This window comes from Jaculus jaculus, chromosome 7, assembly GCF_020740685.1.
Source record: "Jaculus jaculus isolate mJacJac1 chromosome 7, mJacJac1.mat.Y.cur, whole genome shotgun sequence".
NCBI classification, from domain to species: Eukaryota; Metazoa; Chordata; class Mammalia; order Rodentia; family Dipodidae; genus Jaculus; species Jaculus jaculus.
This window is the reverse complement of record NC_059108.1, coordinates 30,702,543-30,719,048: the sequence shown is the minus strand read 5'-3', so window position 1 is coordinate 30,719,048 and position 16,506 is coordinate 30,702,543. Positions and strand designations below refer to the sequence as shown.

The 16,506-nt window shown below is 37.5% G+C and overlaps 1 protein-coding gene across 10 annotated transcripts in view; it reads left to right on the top strand.

The window, feature by feature from the left end:
- The window catches only part of Dse (dermatan sulfate epimerase), a 148,075-nt gene extending 139,333 nt beyond the window's left edge, over positions 1-8,742 (top strand). For 9 of the 10 annotated variants that reach the window (XM_045154143.1, XM_045154145.1, XM_045154144.1 and 6 more), the window contains 3 exons: positions 1,948-2,187; positions 3,882-4,089; positions 6,167-8,742. In XM_045154143.1, coding sequence (XP_045010078.1) covers positions 1,948-2,187; positions 3,882-4,089; positions 6,167-7,928 — 2,210 coding nt within the window. In that variant the 3' untranslated portion in view covers positions 7,929-8,742. The remainder of the gene's footprint in view (positions 1-1,947; positions 2,188-3,881; positions 4,090-6,166) is intronic. The other variant, XM_045154153.1, reaches the window with a different exon arrangement.
- The last annotated feature ends 7,764 nt before the right edge of the window (positions 8,743-16,506 follow it).

Here is a 16,506-nt window from a genome sequence, read left to right as displayed (position 1 = left end):
TCGGTGAAGAGATGGAAAAATACAACAGTTTGAAGAAGTACTTTAACAAAATCCTATGGCTCATTTTTGGCAGACTTAGGATTTACAGCTGAGTTTCTTTTTTATTTAAAAATATTTTTATTTATTTCTTAATATATTATTTATTTATTTGAGAGAGAAAGAATGGGCATGCCATGGCCTCTAGCTACTGCAAATGAATTCCAGATGCATGTGCCATCTTGTACATCTGACTTACATGGGTACTGGGAAATTGAACCTAGATCATTTGTCTTTGCCAGCAAGCACCTTAATCACTAAGCCATGTCTCCACCCCTTTTTTATTTATTTTGTTTTGTTTTTTGAGGTAGGGTCTTGCTGTAGTCCAGGCTGACCTGGAATTCACTATGTAGTCTGAGGGTGGCCTCGAACACACGGCAATCCTCCTGCCTCTGCCTCCCGAGTGCTGGGATTAAAGGTGTGCACCACCACACCTGGCTTTCCACCCCTATTTTTATTTATTTATTTACAAGAAGAGAAAGAAAGAAAGAAAAGAAAAGAAAAGAAAAGAAAAGAAAAGAAAAGAAAAGAAAAGAAAAGAAAAGAAAAGAAAAGAAAAGAAAAGAAAGAAGAAGAAAGAAGGAAGAAACAGACAGACAGACACGGGTGTGCCAGGGCTTCCAGCCACTGTAAACAAACTCCAGATGCATGCACCATTTTGTACATCTGGCTTTATATGGGTACTGGGGACTAGAACCTCGGTCCTTAGCCTTTGTATGCAAGTGCCTTAATCATCGAGCCATCTCTGCAGCCCTGGGTTTCTTTCTTGCTTTTTTTTTAAAAAAAACACCAAATTTCCATTCCAGTGGCTATTTTGTTTGTTTGTTTGTTTGTTTGTTTGTTTGTTTGTTTTTAGTTACAGTCACAGAGAGAGAGGGTGATAATGGGCATGTTCGGGCTTCCAGCCAGTGCAAACAAACTCCAGACACATGCACCACCATGTGCATCAGGCTTATGTGGGACCTAGACAATTGAACTTGGGTCCTTAGGCTTCACAGACAAGCACCTTAACTGCTAAGCCACCTCTCCAGCCTTCCATTGACTTCTTAGCCCCAAAATATTACCCCTTTGCAGGCTCAAAAAAGTGTATGAGCCAGGAGTGATGGCACATGCCTTTAATCCCAGCATTCAGGAGGCAGAGATTGAAGAATTACCCTGAATTCGAGGCCACCCTGAAACTACATAACGAAATCCAGATCAGCCTGAGCTAGAGTGAGACCTTACCTCAAAAAACCAAAGCAAACAAAGTGTATGAGCTGGGCATGGTGGCACACACCTTTAATCCCAGCACTCAGGAGGCAGAGGTAGAAGGATTGCTATGAGTTCCAGACCACCCTGAGACTACAAAGTGAATTCCAGGTGAGCCTGGGCTAGCATGAGACTGACTGTACCTTGGAAAATAAAACAAAACAAAAATAATAAGTCAATAAAAGTTCATGAGAGGTTGTCTTATACTGACAGTGCAAATTATAGATTCCCTATTTTGCATTTATAATATTTCTCAGCTTACTACAAATTCTATAAAATAATGGCACAGAGATAAACTTCAAAAAATATTTCCACGAAAAATTTGATTAGGAATCTCAATGTACAAATACTATTTTATGTACAAAGTTACATGCAATTTATCATCTTATATATGTTAGTTATTAGATGTGAAAATTACATGATACTCACTTGAGGGTTTTATCTTCAATTAACAAATGATATAAGTTCAAGAATTCTTAACTTATGTCATAGACTGCTGAAACATTAACAAAGTCTTATATATAATGTTGACAATTAAGGTTGTATAAAGTGTGATTTATAATAATACAAGCTGGGCAGATTACTTACTGTCAATTTTTCCCTGTCTCTATCAATGCTTTGGTATGGCCCTAGTAATTGTTTTCATGTGTGTTCACCTTTCAGGGTATCTTCAAGAGGCCTACTTGTGGACCAAGCAAGTTCTGACCATCATGGAGAAATCTCTGGTCTTGCTTCGAGAGGTGACAGATGGGTCCCTCTATGAGGGAGTTGCATACGGAAGCTACACCACTCGCTCTCTCTTCCAGTACATGTTTCTTGTACAGAGACACTTTGGCATCAACCACTTCAACCATCCATGGCTTAAACAACACTTTGCATTTATGTATAGGACCATCTTGCCAGGTATACTGAAGTGGGAAAATATTACACTGTTAACTTTTCTAACTATGAAAAAGAGCTTCACTAGAAAAAGAAACAATGTCTGTGAGGTTAATATTAAGATTAATGCAAGTTTTTTACTCAAAGAAAAACCAAGAGCTACATGTAAAGAAATGTGTTGGGGACTAACATGAGGTTTAGCTATTATAAAACCTGGAGCTTGGGCTGTAGAGTTGGTTTAGCAGTTAAGTGCTTGCCTGTGAAGCCTAAGGACCCCGGTTCGAGGCTCAATTCCCCAGGACCCATGTTAGCCAGATGAGCCATCTCTCCAACCCAAGAGGAATTTCATTAAGGAAACACTTAGCTATTTGTGTCTATCAATCCAACAGACTTTTATTGAACATCTCTATGACAAGCATTGTAAGAAGCAACAGATTTAAAGAGGGATAAAATATATTCTCTGCTTTTAAGGAATACATAGACTTGTAACATGTTTTTAAATATCACATTTTATAATATGATTTACCTGAAGAGCACTTACTAAGCTATTAGAAGGCAAAATGATTAGCTATAAATACATTTGTGATAGCATGTTAGAAGAAATTATGTGGGCTTATTTTGCAATCTTTTCCATTTTTTGTCAGTATTTTCAAATAAATTCCCTTTGTTTTGCTACAGTTGGTAACTGGCGATGATTATTTTTATCCAGCTTGGAATTTTCTCCTATTCTTACTTTTCACCAGCATTAGAATATCTGGTCTTGTCCTTGTTCTTCTTCCTTATTCCAGTGAGAATACTGGCTTTACAATCCTTACATTTTTCTACTTTAAATTTCATCAGTAACATATTGGCAGAATCTTCCTTGTAAATTTTTGTCTCAATTTTTTTTTTTTCAAGGCAGGGTTTCACTCTAGCTCAGGCTAACCTGGAATTTACTATGTAATCTCAGGGTGGCCTCAAATTTATGGCAGTCCTCCTACCTCTGCCTCCCAAACGCTGGGATTAAAGGCGTGCGCCACCATGCCTCACTGTCTTGATTTTTTATGTAGAATAATTTGTATTTGATTGGAAGCAAACTTGAATCATCTTTTGTCCTTGTCTCAGCCTAGAAGGCTGAGCTTCAGGAGGACTAGTGCTTATTCCAGGCTCAGGAGCTCTTTCTACACAGGATGATGCCCATTCCTAGATGCAAGTTTAACCATCCACAGCATAGGCACTGGAAAATAAGGAAGAAAGACAGTCTACATCCATGTTAATAGATCACATCTGTTACCAATAACAAGTTGTCATATAAGAAAAATGTACTTGCACAAGATTTGTGGAAGACTTTGAGGTCAGTTATAGATAGAACATGGACATCCTATTTATGCTTAAGATGCCATTGATTCTAATTCACAGCTAGGTTTGAAAAATGACTGCTTCATAAGCATATACAGTTTTAGGGGTTTGGGGAGATGACTTAGTGGTTAAAGCACTTGCCTGCAAAGCCTAAGTACCCAGGTTCCATTCCCCAGGACCCACATAAAGCCAAATGTACAAAGTGGCACATGCATCTGGAGTTTGTTTTTGGTGGTTAGAGGCATTGGCATGCCCATTCTCTCTGTGTGTGTGTGTCTTTTCTTTGCTTGAAAATAAATAAATAAAATAAATTTTTAAAAGGTTAAAAAAGAATATACAGCTTTAAATTTATCTTAGTCTTTTCAAACTTCCTTCCACAGGGTTTCAAAGAACCGTGGCTATTGCAGACTCAAATTACAACTGGTTTTATGGTCCAGAAAGCCAGTTAGTGTTTCTGGATAAGTTTGTCATGCGTAATGGCAGTGGAAACTGGCTAGCTGACCAAATTCGAAGGAACCGTGTGGTAGAAGGCCCAGGCACACCTTCCAAAGGACAGCGTTGGTGCACTCTGCACACAGAATTTCTCTGGTATGATATTTCAAACAGCATTTGAAAGGAAATAGTATTCAAGCTACTGTTCATTATCCACTGGGTTTTTTTTTTTTTTGCATTTAAAAAGAAAATCAAAGTCCCCTTTAATCCCTTTCTCCATGCTACGTAAGTATGTATAGCTTTATTTCAGCTCCTGTCATTGTCTAAAACTCTGTTAGAAACATTCTTTACATTATGATCTAATTACTCTTTATAGTTCTTGGTTCTCTTATACTAGAGATGTTGTATTCTTGTATCATTTCATATATAAGCCTGCTTTGACTCTACATAGTTTTTTATATCATAGAAGAAGGAAACCCACAAAATTTAGACCATGTAATTCTTGTGACTACACCCTAAAAAAGCAATAAAATATCTTGCTTTGTTTTGATAATGGAGCATTGACTTTTTTGGGCAAACCCGTTCCTACACTCTCACAGGTGTTTAAAAGTGTTGCTCAGCATTCAACAGCTCCACTTTGATAAGAAAAGGACCATGTAATTACGTTTGTCATAATCTTTTAAGCCTAGAAGCAGCTTGGGTGTTTCTTGAGTATTGACACATATGTTAGCATCCAGTAAGTTAAAATAAAAATTACAAATAAATAAATAAACAAATAAAAATTACAGGGAGTCAGTTAATCATTAATCCTTAATTCTTTCAGAGCTATTGAAATTTGCATTAAACTCTAATATGAGTTCTACCCAGCTTGCTTGTCTTTATTTCTTTTTTTCCAAGTTCAAAACAAGAAGAAAATATCAGTATATCAGTAACTCCATAGTTTAACAAGGATTACAATGCCTCTTTTAAAGATGGCATAAATGTATTATATGCAAGCACTCCTTTGCGTCTTTCAGGGCATGGGGTTTGATAGTATTTTCACTTGCCCATAAATAAGCAAGCATAAATTCTATAAAAGCTGACTTTAGGAACCAGATTAATGTTAGGTCTCAACCTAAAGATCTACCTTTATAAGAATATGCAAACCAGCCAGAAATGGAGAAGAGGATTGCCATTTAGGTTGTATGTTTTATTTGTTAAATCATGTTAATTAGGCTGACATTCTACCTGACCTCAGTAGAGGCATGATTTCCAATATTCTGAAGCAGAATCTAGCACAATAGATGAAATAAAGAATATCAAACACTAATGTGACTGATAGTCCCATAGATGATGATTCATGAGGCAGAAACATGTAAGAGCTAGCCACAGTCTTCCTCCCCGCCCTTGAGCAACAAATCACCTGACCCTCAAGATCGTTATTCCAAATCATCAAAAACAGTTGTCTTCACTATTACTTTTAAAGATCTTCTGATTTAAAAAGCCTGTGTTCTTAATCACTGTGGAAATTTAATGTTTAATATCTTATTACCCTGATAATGAGCTTTTATCATAAAAATAACTTGCCTAAGAAGTATGATATCATCTCCAAATTAAAACAAAACAAAACCTTTAGATCTGGGTTTGACCAAAGTAGCATAATTTTAAACCTGCCAGTATTAGTTTTCTAGAATTTCATCCATTTATATTCTTACATATGCCATTCAAAATAAATTGTATGTCCTATGTGAAGTTCTACCCTAAGTTCATGTCTTTGGAGGAGGGAAGTGATTTCAGACAAACATTCAAGAATATCAGTTCCTGTAGAGAAATTCTTCATCATAACCTAAGGCTAATTGAGTCTGGACCCTGGTGTGAGGGTCTCTAGCATAGGAACCTTTCTACTAGAAATGTTATGAAGTCCTTAAATCTATGAACTTGGTAGTTTTGATGGTAGCTTTGAAATTGACAAGTAAAGAAGGTCCAGGTAGAGATTAGCAACAGAAAACATTTGTCTCAAACTCAGGATCACAAGTTAAAAGACACATGACCTTCCTGTTACCAGGGTCTCCCCTTGTGTATTCTGATGATATGTGAGTGTTTTCAGAAATGTCCCTAATGCAGCCACGCTGTCAGTGCTCTGGATAACAGGTATGTTATGTGGTCTTGTAGCCACATTGTCATGGGACACCACATGCTGTTATTTTTCACATCCATCAGAAAACCATTTAATTTTTAAAAATTAATCTTTCAGGTATGATGCCAGCTTGAAGTCGGTTCCACCTCCAGATTTTGGCACCCCCACATTGCATTATTTTGAAGACTGGGGTGTTGTGACTTATGGAAGTTCACTACCTGCAGAAATTAATAGATCATTCCTTTCCTTCAAGTCAGGAAAACTTGGGGGTCGTGCAATATATGACATTGTCCACAGAAACAAATACAAAGATTGGATCAAAGGCTGGAGAAATTTCAACGCAGGGCATGAACACCCTGATCAAAATTCATTCACTTTTGCTCCCAACGGTGTGCCTTTCATTACAGAGGCACTGTATGGGCCAAAGTACACCTTCTTCAACAATGTTCTGATGTTTTCTCCAGCTGTGTCAAAGAGCTGTTTTTCTCCATGGGAGGGTCAGGTCACAGAAGACTGCTCATCAAAATGGTCAAAATACAAGCATGACCTGGCAGCTAGCTGTCAGGGGAGAGTGGTTGCAGCAGTGGAGAAAGATGGAGTGGTTTTCATCCGAGGAGAAGGAATGGGAGCTTATAACCCCCAGCTCAACTTGAAGAACTTTCAGAGGAATCTGATCCTCCTGCACCCACAGCTTCTCCTCCTTGTAGACCAAATACACCTGGGAGAGGAGAGCCCCCTGGAGACAGCAGCAAGTTTCTTCCACAACGTGGATGTTCCTTTTGAGGAGACGGTGGTAGATGGGGTCCATGGGGCTTTCATCAGACAGCGAGATGGTCTCTATAAAATGTACTGGATGGATGATACTGGTTACAGTGAGAAAGCAACTTTTGCCTCAGTGACATACCCTCGGGGATATCCCTACAATGGGACAAACTATGTAAATGTCACCATGCACCTCCGAAGTCCCATCACCAGGGCAGCATACCTCTTCATAGGGCCATCTGTGGATGTTCAGAGCTTCAGCATCCATGGAGACTCCCAGCGACTGGATGTGTTCATAGCCACCAGTGAACATGCCTATGCAACTTACCTGTGGACAGGGGAGAACGCAGGACAGCCTGCCTTTGCACAGGTCATTGCAGATCGTCAGAAAATTCTGTTTGACTGGAATTCAGCCATCAAGAGCACAAGTGTCCCTGAGGTGAAGGACTATGCCGCCATTGTGGACCAGAGTCTGCAGCATTTTAAGCCAGTGTTCCAGCTGCTGGAGAAGCAGATCCTGTCCCGAGTCCGGAACACAGCTAGCTTCAGGAAGACTGCTGAGCGCCTGCTGAGGTTTTCTGATAAGAGACAGACCGAGGAGGCTATTGACAGGATTTTTGCCATATCGCAGCAGCAGCAGCAGCAGCAGCAGCAGAGCAAATCAAAGCGAAACCGAAAGGCTGGCAAACGCTACAAGTTTGTGGATGCCGTCCCTGATATTTTTGCACAGATTGAAGTCAATGAGAAAAAGGTTCGACAAAAGGCACAGATTTTGGCACAGAGAGAACTCCCTATAGATGAAGATGAAGAAATGAAAGACCTTTTAGATTTTGCAGATGTGACCTACGAAAAACATAAAAATGGGGACTCAGTGAAAGATCAGCTTGGACATGTGCGGATGACAACTCATGGCAGAGCCCCGCCTCTGTCTGCTTCATACACCAAGCTGTTCCTGATTCTGAACATTGCCATCTTCTTTGTCATGTTAGCAATGCAGCTGACTTACTTCCAAAGGGCTCAGAGCCTACATGGCCAAAGATGTCTGTACGCGGTCCTCCTGATAGATAGCTGTGTCCTGTTGTGGCTGTACTCCTCCTGTTCTCAGTCTCAGTGTTAGCCCGGGTGGATTGCTCGGTCACTTTCTGTTCACAAGAGCCTATGCAAAAGATACTGCCCTACTCTGTAACAATTTCTTTTAGACTCATTTTAACAAATTAAGACATTTTCACACAAGAAAGCAGGGATATGAAATGATCTGAATAGACCAGGCAAAGAATTGTCTATGGTGTATGCGTCGCTTGGCTGTCCTGGTGTTTCTGGAAATGTTTGGCTTTACAGATAGCCCCTATTAGTGTGATACTCTTAGAAGAGCTCCCACGAGTCTGATCTTTAAGTAATAGTTTTTTAATATAAACAGAGTTAGATAGAATTGGGCTTTATTATCATTAATTTAATGCTGTTAGAAATGTCAAGATACTATATGATGGAACGTATTGAAACACAATTTCTAGAAAAACAGACTTTTAAAAATTGAATGACATAAATTGTTATTAAAAGAACTGGCTGACTGTTCAGATAATTTAGTAAAAATGGTGACGGAAGATCATTAAAACCAAAAATACATTTCAATAGGAAACATCTACAAATGAATATTTCCTTGGTGATGTTGGTCTCTGCAGGCATATAATTGGTTGCTTTTATAAATTTGTTGGCTTTTCATAAATAATACAAATACAGATAACTTAACATCTTACTTGCCTTATACATAAAACTGTTGTAGATCCAGTGGTTGAACTATTCCAAATAAAATATTTTATATCCTGAATTTAAATACCAAAGAACATGGGGAATCTGAAGTTTTGGTGTCATTCTTATGGTCTTTATTGGAAATTTTACATTTATTTTGTTAAATAAACCAATTGTATTTGTGATTTATTTTCTTATAGTGTGCTTCTTCTGTGTTCCATTATATTTAAAATATTTTCCCATTTTCCAAAATCTTTGAAGAGAAATCTTCATTTGGATGTAGGTTCATTAAAATTATAAAATAGAGCTTGATTTAAAAGAAGCTATTTCTCCATTTATATTTTTCTTATTTAAACCTATTTTAAATATTTAACACAAAAGCTAGTTTCTGTTACTTAAGCCACACAGAAAGCACAAGGTTTCCATAGCAATGTACAGTCAAGTCCTCAGGAGGTAACAGCTGACAGAGCACTGGAAACGTAACTCACAGTTTATACGTGAGCAGAAGAAAAATGTATTAAGAAAGAATCTAAAGCATGGATGATTATATATACAGCATATTTGAATCAATATATTTCTCCCTTGAAAATAGAAATTAATTCGTCATAAATTTTAGAATATGGACATGTTCACAGATTTATAGATCTGAAGTATAATAGTAATGTTTTACTAGTCTCTTTTTCTATGAAAATACCAGTAGGTATTAAAAACAAGAACTCAAGGAACACTTTTGAGTACCTTGTTTCTAAGTATTCTAATTTTGAATTTTTAAATATATATTAAGAAAACAAGTTTTGCTTTTAACTTGTTACACTTGTAACTGAGAAAATGACTTCTGAAGGAAGTGGGGTATTTTTTTTTTCCCTTCATGGAAAGTCTCTGGGGAGGATGTCATTACACACTGTTTAAAAGAATAATGTTTTCTAAAGAATAATGCTTCCGTTTGTCCTGCATGGATGTACTTACTGGGATTTAAACTTGCTTTATGTGACAGATTCTCTGTTTAGTTAACCTCGTTCAACATTCCTGTCTTCTACTCTTTCTCATTCAAAAAGATGAATTGTTTGAAATGATCAAAGGCAATTTTGTTAAAAAAATAAATAAATAAAAGCTGGTGGGATTACTCTTTGAGTCTACCAAGAAAACCTGATCTCAGATTCAAAATTCAGGTATAATTTGTAACAGAGATGAAAAGTCCAAGTGAGAGCCAGATCTAGCTTTCCTTTTGTTTTTATAAGTTTGAGCTGGACAATATATTAGTCACCATAGTGTGAACTTTATTTTAAAGTAATTAAAAAATAATGAATCAGTTGCATCAATTTCCTTTCCTTCTAATGAAGTGTGGGGTTAGATTTTTTTTTCCATTTTGAAAGAAATTTCTCCATGCAGTGCTTTAATTTTTTAAAATACAAGTAATATATTCCCTTTTTATTTATTTTATAAAAGATTATACTCCTTCTTATTATTAACAAGATGTTTCATATGTATACATTATGTGTTGGTATCCTCTTTTCCCTCGTCCCTGCCTCCATTCCAATGGGGACAATCCTCAGTGGGGTTGCAGGTATTCCCCATGGGGTTGTAGTTTATGTGTTGTGGGAGCAGTAGTGAGTTATTCTGTGGGGGGAGGGAATTCCTCTGGGCATGATGTCTCAACCTGTTGCTCTTGCAATCTTTCTGCCCCTCTTCTGCAAAATTTCCTGAGCCGTGGTGGGTGAGTTTTAAGTCTACTTCAGTAATGAGCTCTTAGGAGCCTCTGGATCTCTGCTTTGGTTGGTGTTGAATATCCTCAGGGTCTGTCTCCTACACCCTGGAAATGATTATCAGGAACAGCATGGAAGCAGCACTCTTGTCTCCCCCATTCCTCTGTGGATTCAGCTGTGGCTTGGCTGAAGTGTGAGGGATAGTTTTATCTCTTCCAGACTTGCTACCTTCTGAAAAAGATTGCATTCTCTAATGAAGAGTGAAGTCAGCATAGTTTAAATGGGATAATCATTATTAATTTTGGGAGAATTTGATGTATGTAACCCCTCTAAAGCCAAAAACTAGTGAGAGCTTGAATTGGAGAACACAGTCTTTGTTTGTCTCCATAGGATTCTAATCTGGTTCCCAATTCCAGATATGGGTTCCTTTACACTGAGCATATTTCTTATCCAATCAGAAGCTAATGGTTACCCACTGAGGCTGTGTGCCATTAGTGCACTGCCATTTACAATATGTCATACAATATGAGTAGCTTAGACCTCTGGTTGCTCAGACCATTGTTGGCCATTTTCTTCCAGTAGCTCATGTAGTGCTTTCCAGCACTAGACAGGCTAAGTGTCTGGGGACTGGCTTTCTTCTGAATTCCAGCCAGATCTCTCCATGCTCTGTGTCAGCAGCATGGCATATTCAGCAATAGGGCCTTAGCTTCTGCCTCAGGCAGGTAATCAAGTGATTTGAAAGAAAGCTGTCTTGAATTGGGGACCTCATAGGTCCCTCCAATTAACAGCTCAATGTGGGTAGCAACCAATTTCTGGTACTGGGAGTTACAGGTCAGAGACAGAGAAAAAAACTTTCGTTTCAGCTTAGGCTTCATCCCACCCTAACCAGAGCCCTACTTTTCAGGTGCTCCCCCCTTACTCCTTTTGAGGGGTATATCTTTTAGGCTATCTCCAAGGATAAAGGTTTCTATGGTATCACCTGATTTTGGATTTAATTTTGTGTTTGTTTTCTCCCTCTCCTCTTCCCCTCCCACCAAACCCATCCCTATTGGCTAGGCCTTGAGTTGCCTTTCAGATATGACAGCAACTCGAACAGGTCCAGGTTAGGAAAAACAGATAAGTGACACCATGCAGTGTTTGTCTTTCTGTGATTGTGAGAGTTTGTGAGAGTATGAGCTGTTCCAAGTCTGCCCATGTTTCTACAACTTCCATTGTATCATTTTTTTTCTTACTGCTGAGTAGAATTCCATTGTGTAAATGTGCCACAACTTCATTATCCATTCATCCAATGATGGGCATCTGGATTGATTCCAATTCTTAGCTATAATGAATTGAGAAGCTATAGACATGATTGAACAAATGTCTCTGTATTGATGCATGGAGTATTTAGGGTAAATGCCCAGTAAGGTTGTAACTGGGTCTATTGGTAGCTCTATGTTCATCCTTTGCAGGAATCTCCAAATTGATTTCCATAGTGGTTGTTCAAGTTTACATTCCCACCAACAGTGGATGAGGGTTCCTCTTTCCCCACATCCTCACCAATATTTGTTGTTAGATTTTTTTAATGACTGCCATTCTTACTGGAATAAGGTGGAATTTCATGGTTGTTTTAATTTGCATTTCCCTAATGGTTAGGGATGTTGAATATTTTCTTAAGTGTGTGTTAGCCATTTGTAATTATTCCTCTGAGAACTCCCTGTTCAATTCTCTGCCTTATTTTTGGAGTGAGTCGTTTGATTTTTTATTTTTTTATTTTTTAGTTCTTTCTAGATTCTATAAGAAATTAGGATTCTGTCAGTGTTATAACTGGCAAAGATTTTCTCCCGTTCAGTGAGTAATCTGTTGGCTCTGCTTATGGTGTGTTTGCCTGTGCAAAAGCTTTTTTAGCTTTATGAGATCCCATTGGTTGAGTGATTATTTAATTTCCTGGGCTACTAGGGTTTTGTTCAGGAAGTCTTTCCTCACTCTTATATCATGAAGAGTAGCTCCTATTAGTAGAAGAGTTTCAGGTCTTATGTTGAGATCTTTAATCCATTTGGACTTGATTTTTGTGTATGGAGCAATGAGTGGGTCTAGTTTCATTTTTCTACCTAAGGTTATCCAATTTGTCCAATCCCATTTGTTGAAGATACTAACTTTTTGCCAGTCTACCTTATTGACACCTTTGTCAAAGATCAAGTAGCTATAGTTACTTGACCTAAGGTCCGAGTTCAGTTCTGTTCCATTGGTCTATGTTTTTGTTCTTATGCCAGTATCATTATGTTTTGGTTCTATGGCTTTGTAATAAAGCTTTACATTAGATATGGTGATACCTCCAGAGGTGTTTTTTTTTGTTTTTTGATTTTTTTCCTGAGGATATGTTTGAATATCTGAAGCCTGATGCCATTCCATAATAATTTGCAGATAATTTTTTCAATCTCTGTGAAGAATAATGCTGGTATTTTTATTGGTATTGCATTATATATTTATATTGCTTTTGGTAGAATTGCCAGTTTCACAATATTAATTCTACCTACCCAGGAGCATGGGAGCTCTTTGCATCTTCTTAAGTACTCCTTGAGTTCTTTCTTGAGTTTTTTTTTTTTTATGTTTTCATTGTATAGGTTTTTCACATCCTTGGTTAATGTTATTCCAAGGTATTTAAATTTTTGTTGCTACTGAAAATAGGATAACCTCACTGACTTCTTTCTCTATATATTTGTCCTCTGCATATAGAAAGGCTACTGACTTTGATTTTGTATCCCACCACTTTACTGAAGGAATGAATCACCTTTAGAAGTTTTGAGATGAAGACTTTTGGGTCACTTATATATATATTCTATATGAAAATAGGGCTAACTTGACTTCTTCCTTTCCAATTTGAATCCCTTTTATTTCTTTCTCCTGTCTTATTGCTTGGGCTAGCACTTCTAGTACAGTGTTGAAGAGCAATGGTGAGAGTGGCCACCCCTGTCTTGTTCTCAATCTCAATGGGAATTCCTTTAGTCTTTCCCCATTAGGCATTATTGTGGCTTTGGATGCTTTATATATAGCCTTTACTGCATTGAGATATAAACCCTCCATGCTTATTCTTTCCAGGGTTTTATCATGAAGTGGTGGTGTATTTTGTCAGAAGCCTTCTCTGCTTCAATTGAGATGATCATGTGGTTCTTATGGTTAAGTTTATTTATGTGGTGTATTACATTGACCAATTTTCAAATGTTGAACCATCCCTGCATCCCTGGGATGAAGCCTACTTGATCAAGGTGAATAATGGTGTATGTTTGTTTGTTTGTTTTTGGTTGTGTGAGGTAGGGTCTCACTCTAGCTCAGGCTGTCCTGGAATTCACTATGTAGTCTTAAGGTGGCCTCTAATTCTTGGAGATCCTCCTACCTCTGCCTCCCAAGTGCTGGAATTAAAGGTGTGTGCTACCAACCCCAGCTCAAGGTGGATGACACTTTTGATGTGTTTTTAAATTTGGCTTGTGAAGATTTTGTTCAGGATCTTTGCATCCAAATTCATCAGGGATATGGGCCTGTAGTTTTCCTTTCTTGTTGCATCTCTGTCTGGTTTTGGTGTTAGGGTGATGCTAACTTCAGAGAAGGAGTTGGGAAGGATTCTCTGGTCTCTGATTATACAAAAGAGTTTGAGAAAAATTGGTTTCAGTTCTTCAATGAAGGTTTGATAGAATTTGGCTGAGAAGCCATCCAGTCCTGGATTTTTCATTTTGGGGAGGTTTTGGTTACCTTTCCTATCTCCCTGGATGTGATAGGTTTGTTTAGGAGATTAATCTGTTCTGTGTTTAGTTTTGGTAGGTGGTATGTGTCTAGGAATTCATCCATTTCTTCCAGGTTATCCAATTTTGTGGAGTAGAGATTTTGAAATTATGCCCTGATGATTCTTCTAATTTCATTGATGTCTGTTTTGATCTCTCCTTTTTATTTCTTATTTTGTTAATTTAAGACTTCTCACCAGGTGTGGTGTAGCATGCCTTTAATTCCAGCACTTGGGAGGCAGAGGTAGGAGGATCACTGTGAGTTTGAGACCACCCTGAGACTACAAAGTGAATTCCAGGTCAGCCTGGGCTAGAGACCCTACCTTGAAAAAAAAATAAATAAATAAAAGACTTCTCTCTCTCCCTTTCTCTCTCTCCTTTTGTTGTTTTTGCTTGATCAAATTGGCTAGGGGTTTATCAATCTTGTTTATTTTTTCAAAGAAGCAGCTCTTCATTTCATCAGTTTTTAAAAATTGTTTTATTAGTTTCCAGTTCATTAATTTCTGCTCTGATCTTGATTGTTTCTTTCCATCTATTGCTCTTGAGGTTGTATTTTACTTGTTTTTCCAGTTTAGGTGGACAGTTAGGTTATTAGTTTGTGATCTCTCTGTCTTTGTTATGAAGGCATTTAGTGTTATGAATTTTCCCCTTGGGACTGCCTTTGTTGTGTCCCATAAGTTTTGGTAGGTTGCGTTTTCATTATCATTCAATTCTAGGAATTTAACAATTTATTTTTTGATTTCTTTCACAATTCATTCATTGTTTAAAAGTGTGTTATTTAGTCTCCAGTAGCTGGTGGAGTTCTTGATGAATCTCTTGTTGATTTCTAGCTTTAAAGCATTGTGATCTGATGTGATGCAGGAAGTTACTTCAGTTTTTCTGAATTTATGGAGGCATGCTTTATGGCCTAATATATGGTCTATTTTGGAGAAGGTTCTATGGGCTATTGAGAGGAATGTGTATTCTGTAGAGTTGAGGTGGAAAGTTCTGTAGATATCTGTTAGATCTAGTTGATCTATGGTGTTATTGAGCTCTATTATTTCCTGTTGATTTTCTGCTTGGATGATCTGTCTGTTGGTGATAGTGGACTATTGAAGGCCCTGACTATGATGGTGTTGGTGTTTATTTCAATTTTGTTATTAAGTAGATTTTGTTTCATAAACTGTGGTGCACCTGTGTTTGTTGCATATGTACTTATAACTATGATGTACTCATGTTGGATCATTCTCTTGATGAGAAAGAAGTGACCTTCTTTGTCCTTTTTGATTACTTTTTGTTTGAAGTCTGTCAGATATTAATATAGCAATACCTGCTTATTTTTTATTTCCATTTGCTTAGAATATCATTTTCCATCCTTTCATCCTGAGGAAGTGTCTGTCTTTAGTGGTGAGGTGGGTTTCTTGAAGACAGCAGATAGAAAGGTCCATTTTTTTTTTTTTATCCAACCTGGTAACTTGTGTCTTTTGATGGTTAAGACCATTAATATTTAAGATTATTACTGTGAGATTTGAATTAATTCCTGCCATGATGAGGTGCTTTATGGGGTTTGGTGCTTCCTTGTGTTTTGTCTTTTTTTTGAGCCTGGTCTATTTTTGGTTACTATGATCTTCTTTTTGTTGGCTCTTGAGATTGGTTGTTTGACTCGTCTGTGTGGAATATTCCCTGAAGTATTCTCTGTTTGGCTTTGTGTTCATATAATCATGACTTTTTGCATGGAAAGTTTTCCTTTCTCCATCTATTATGAGGGATATTTTTGCTGGGTAGAGTAACTTGGGTTGGAAGCCATAGGTTTTTAGACTTTGAAGTGTGCCATTCCATACCTTTCTGGCTTTCAGGGTTTCCATTGAGAAGTCTGACATGATTCTGATGGGATTGCCTTTTATGTTGTGAGTTGTTTTTATTTTGATGCTTTTAGTACTCTCTCCTTTTTTTTGGGGGGGGGTAATAGTTTTAACTGTGATGTGCCTTGAAGAATTTCTTCTTTGGTCCTGTCTTTTTGGTGTTCTATGGACTTCTTATATCTGTATGGGCCTCTCTTTTGAGAGATTTGGGAACCTTTTTGGCCTCCCAATCAATTTTTTCTGTCTTGTCTTCCTGGTCAGAGGTTCTGTCTTCCATATGATTAACTCTGTTAGTGAAGGTTTCTAGAGAGATTTTTATAAGCTCTATTTGATCTTTTTTTCTGTTGTGTTATTTTGTATCATGTCCATCTCTTTTTTGAGGTACAGTTTCAGTTCAAGTTCTGATTTTCTTGATGCTTCCTAGAATTCATTCTTACATTTTATCAAGTCTTCATTAAGCTTAGTGAGATCTTACATTTCTTGACTTGCCTTCAATTCATTCATATCACTTTTGAGGGTTCTAATGTTTCCTTCAATCAAGTTAAGTCTACTGTCAAAAGCTGAACTCTCTAAGAGACTATTCTGTTCAATTTCATTGATACTATTGTTGATTTTTTTATAGTTTGCTTCCGGTTCAGTGATTCTTTTGA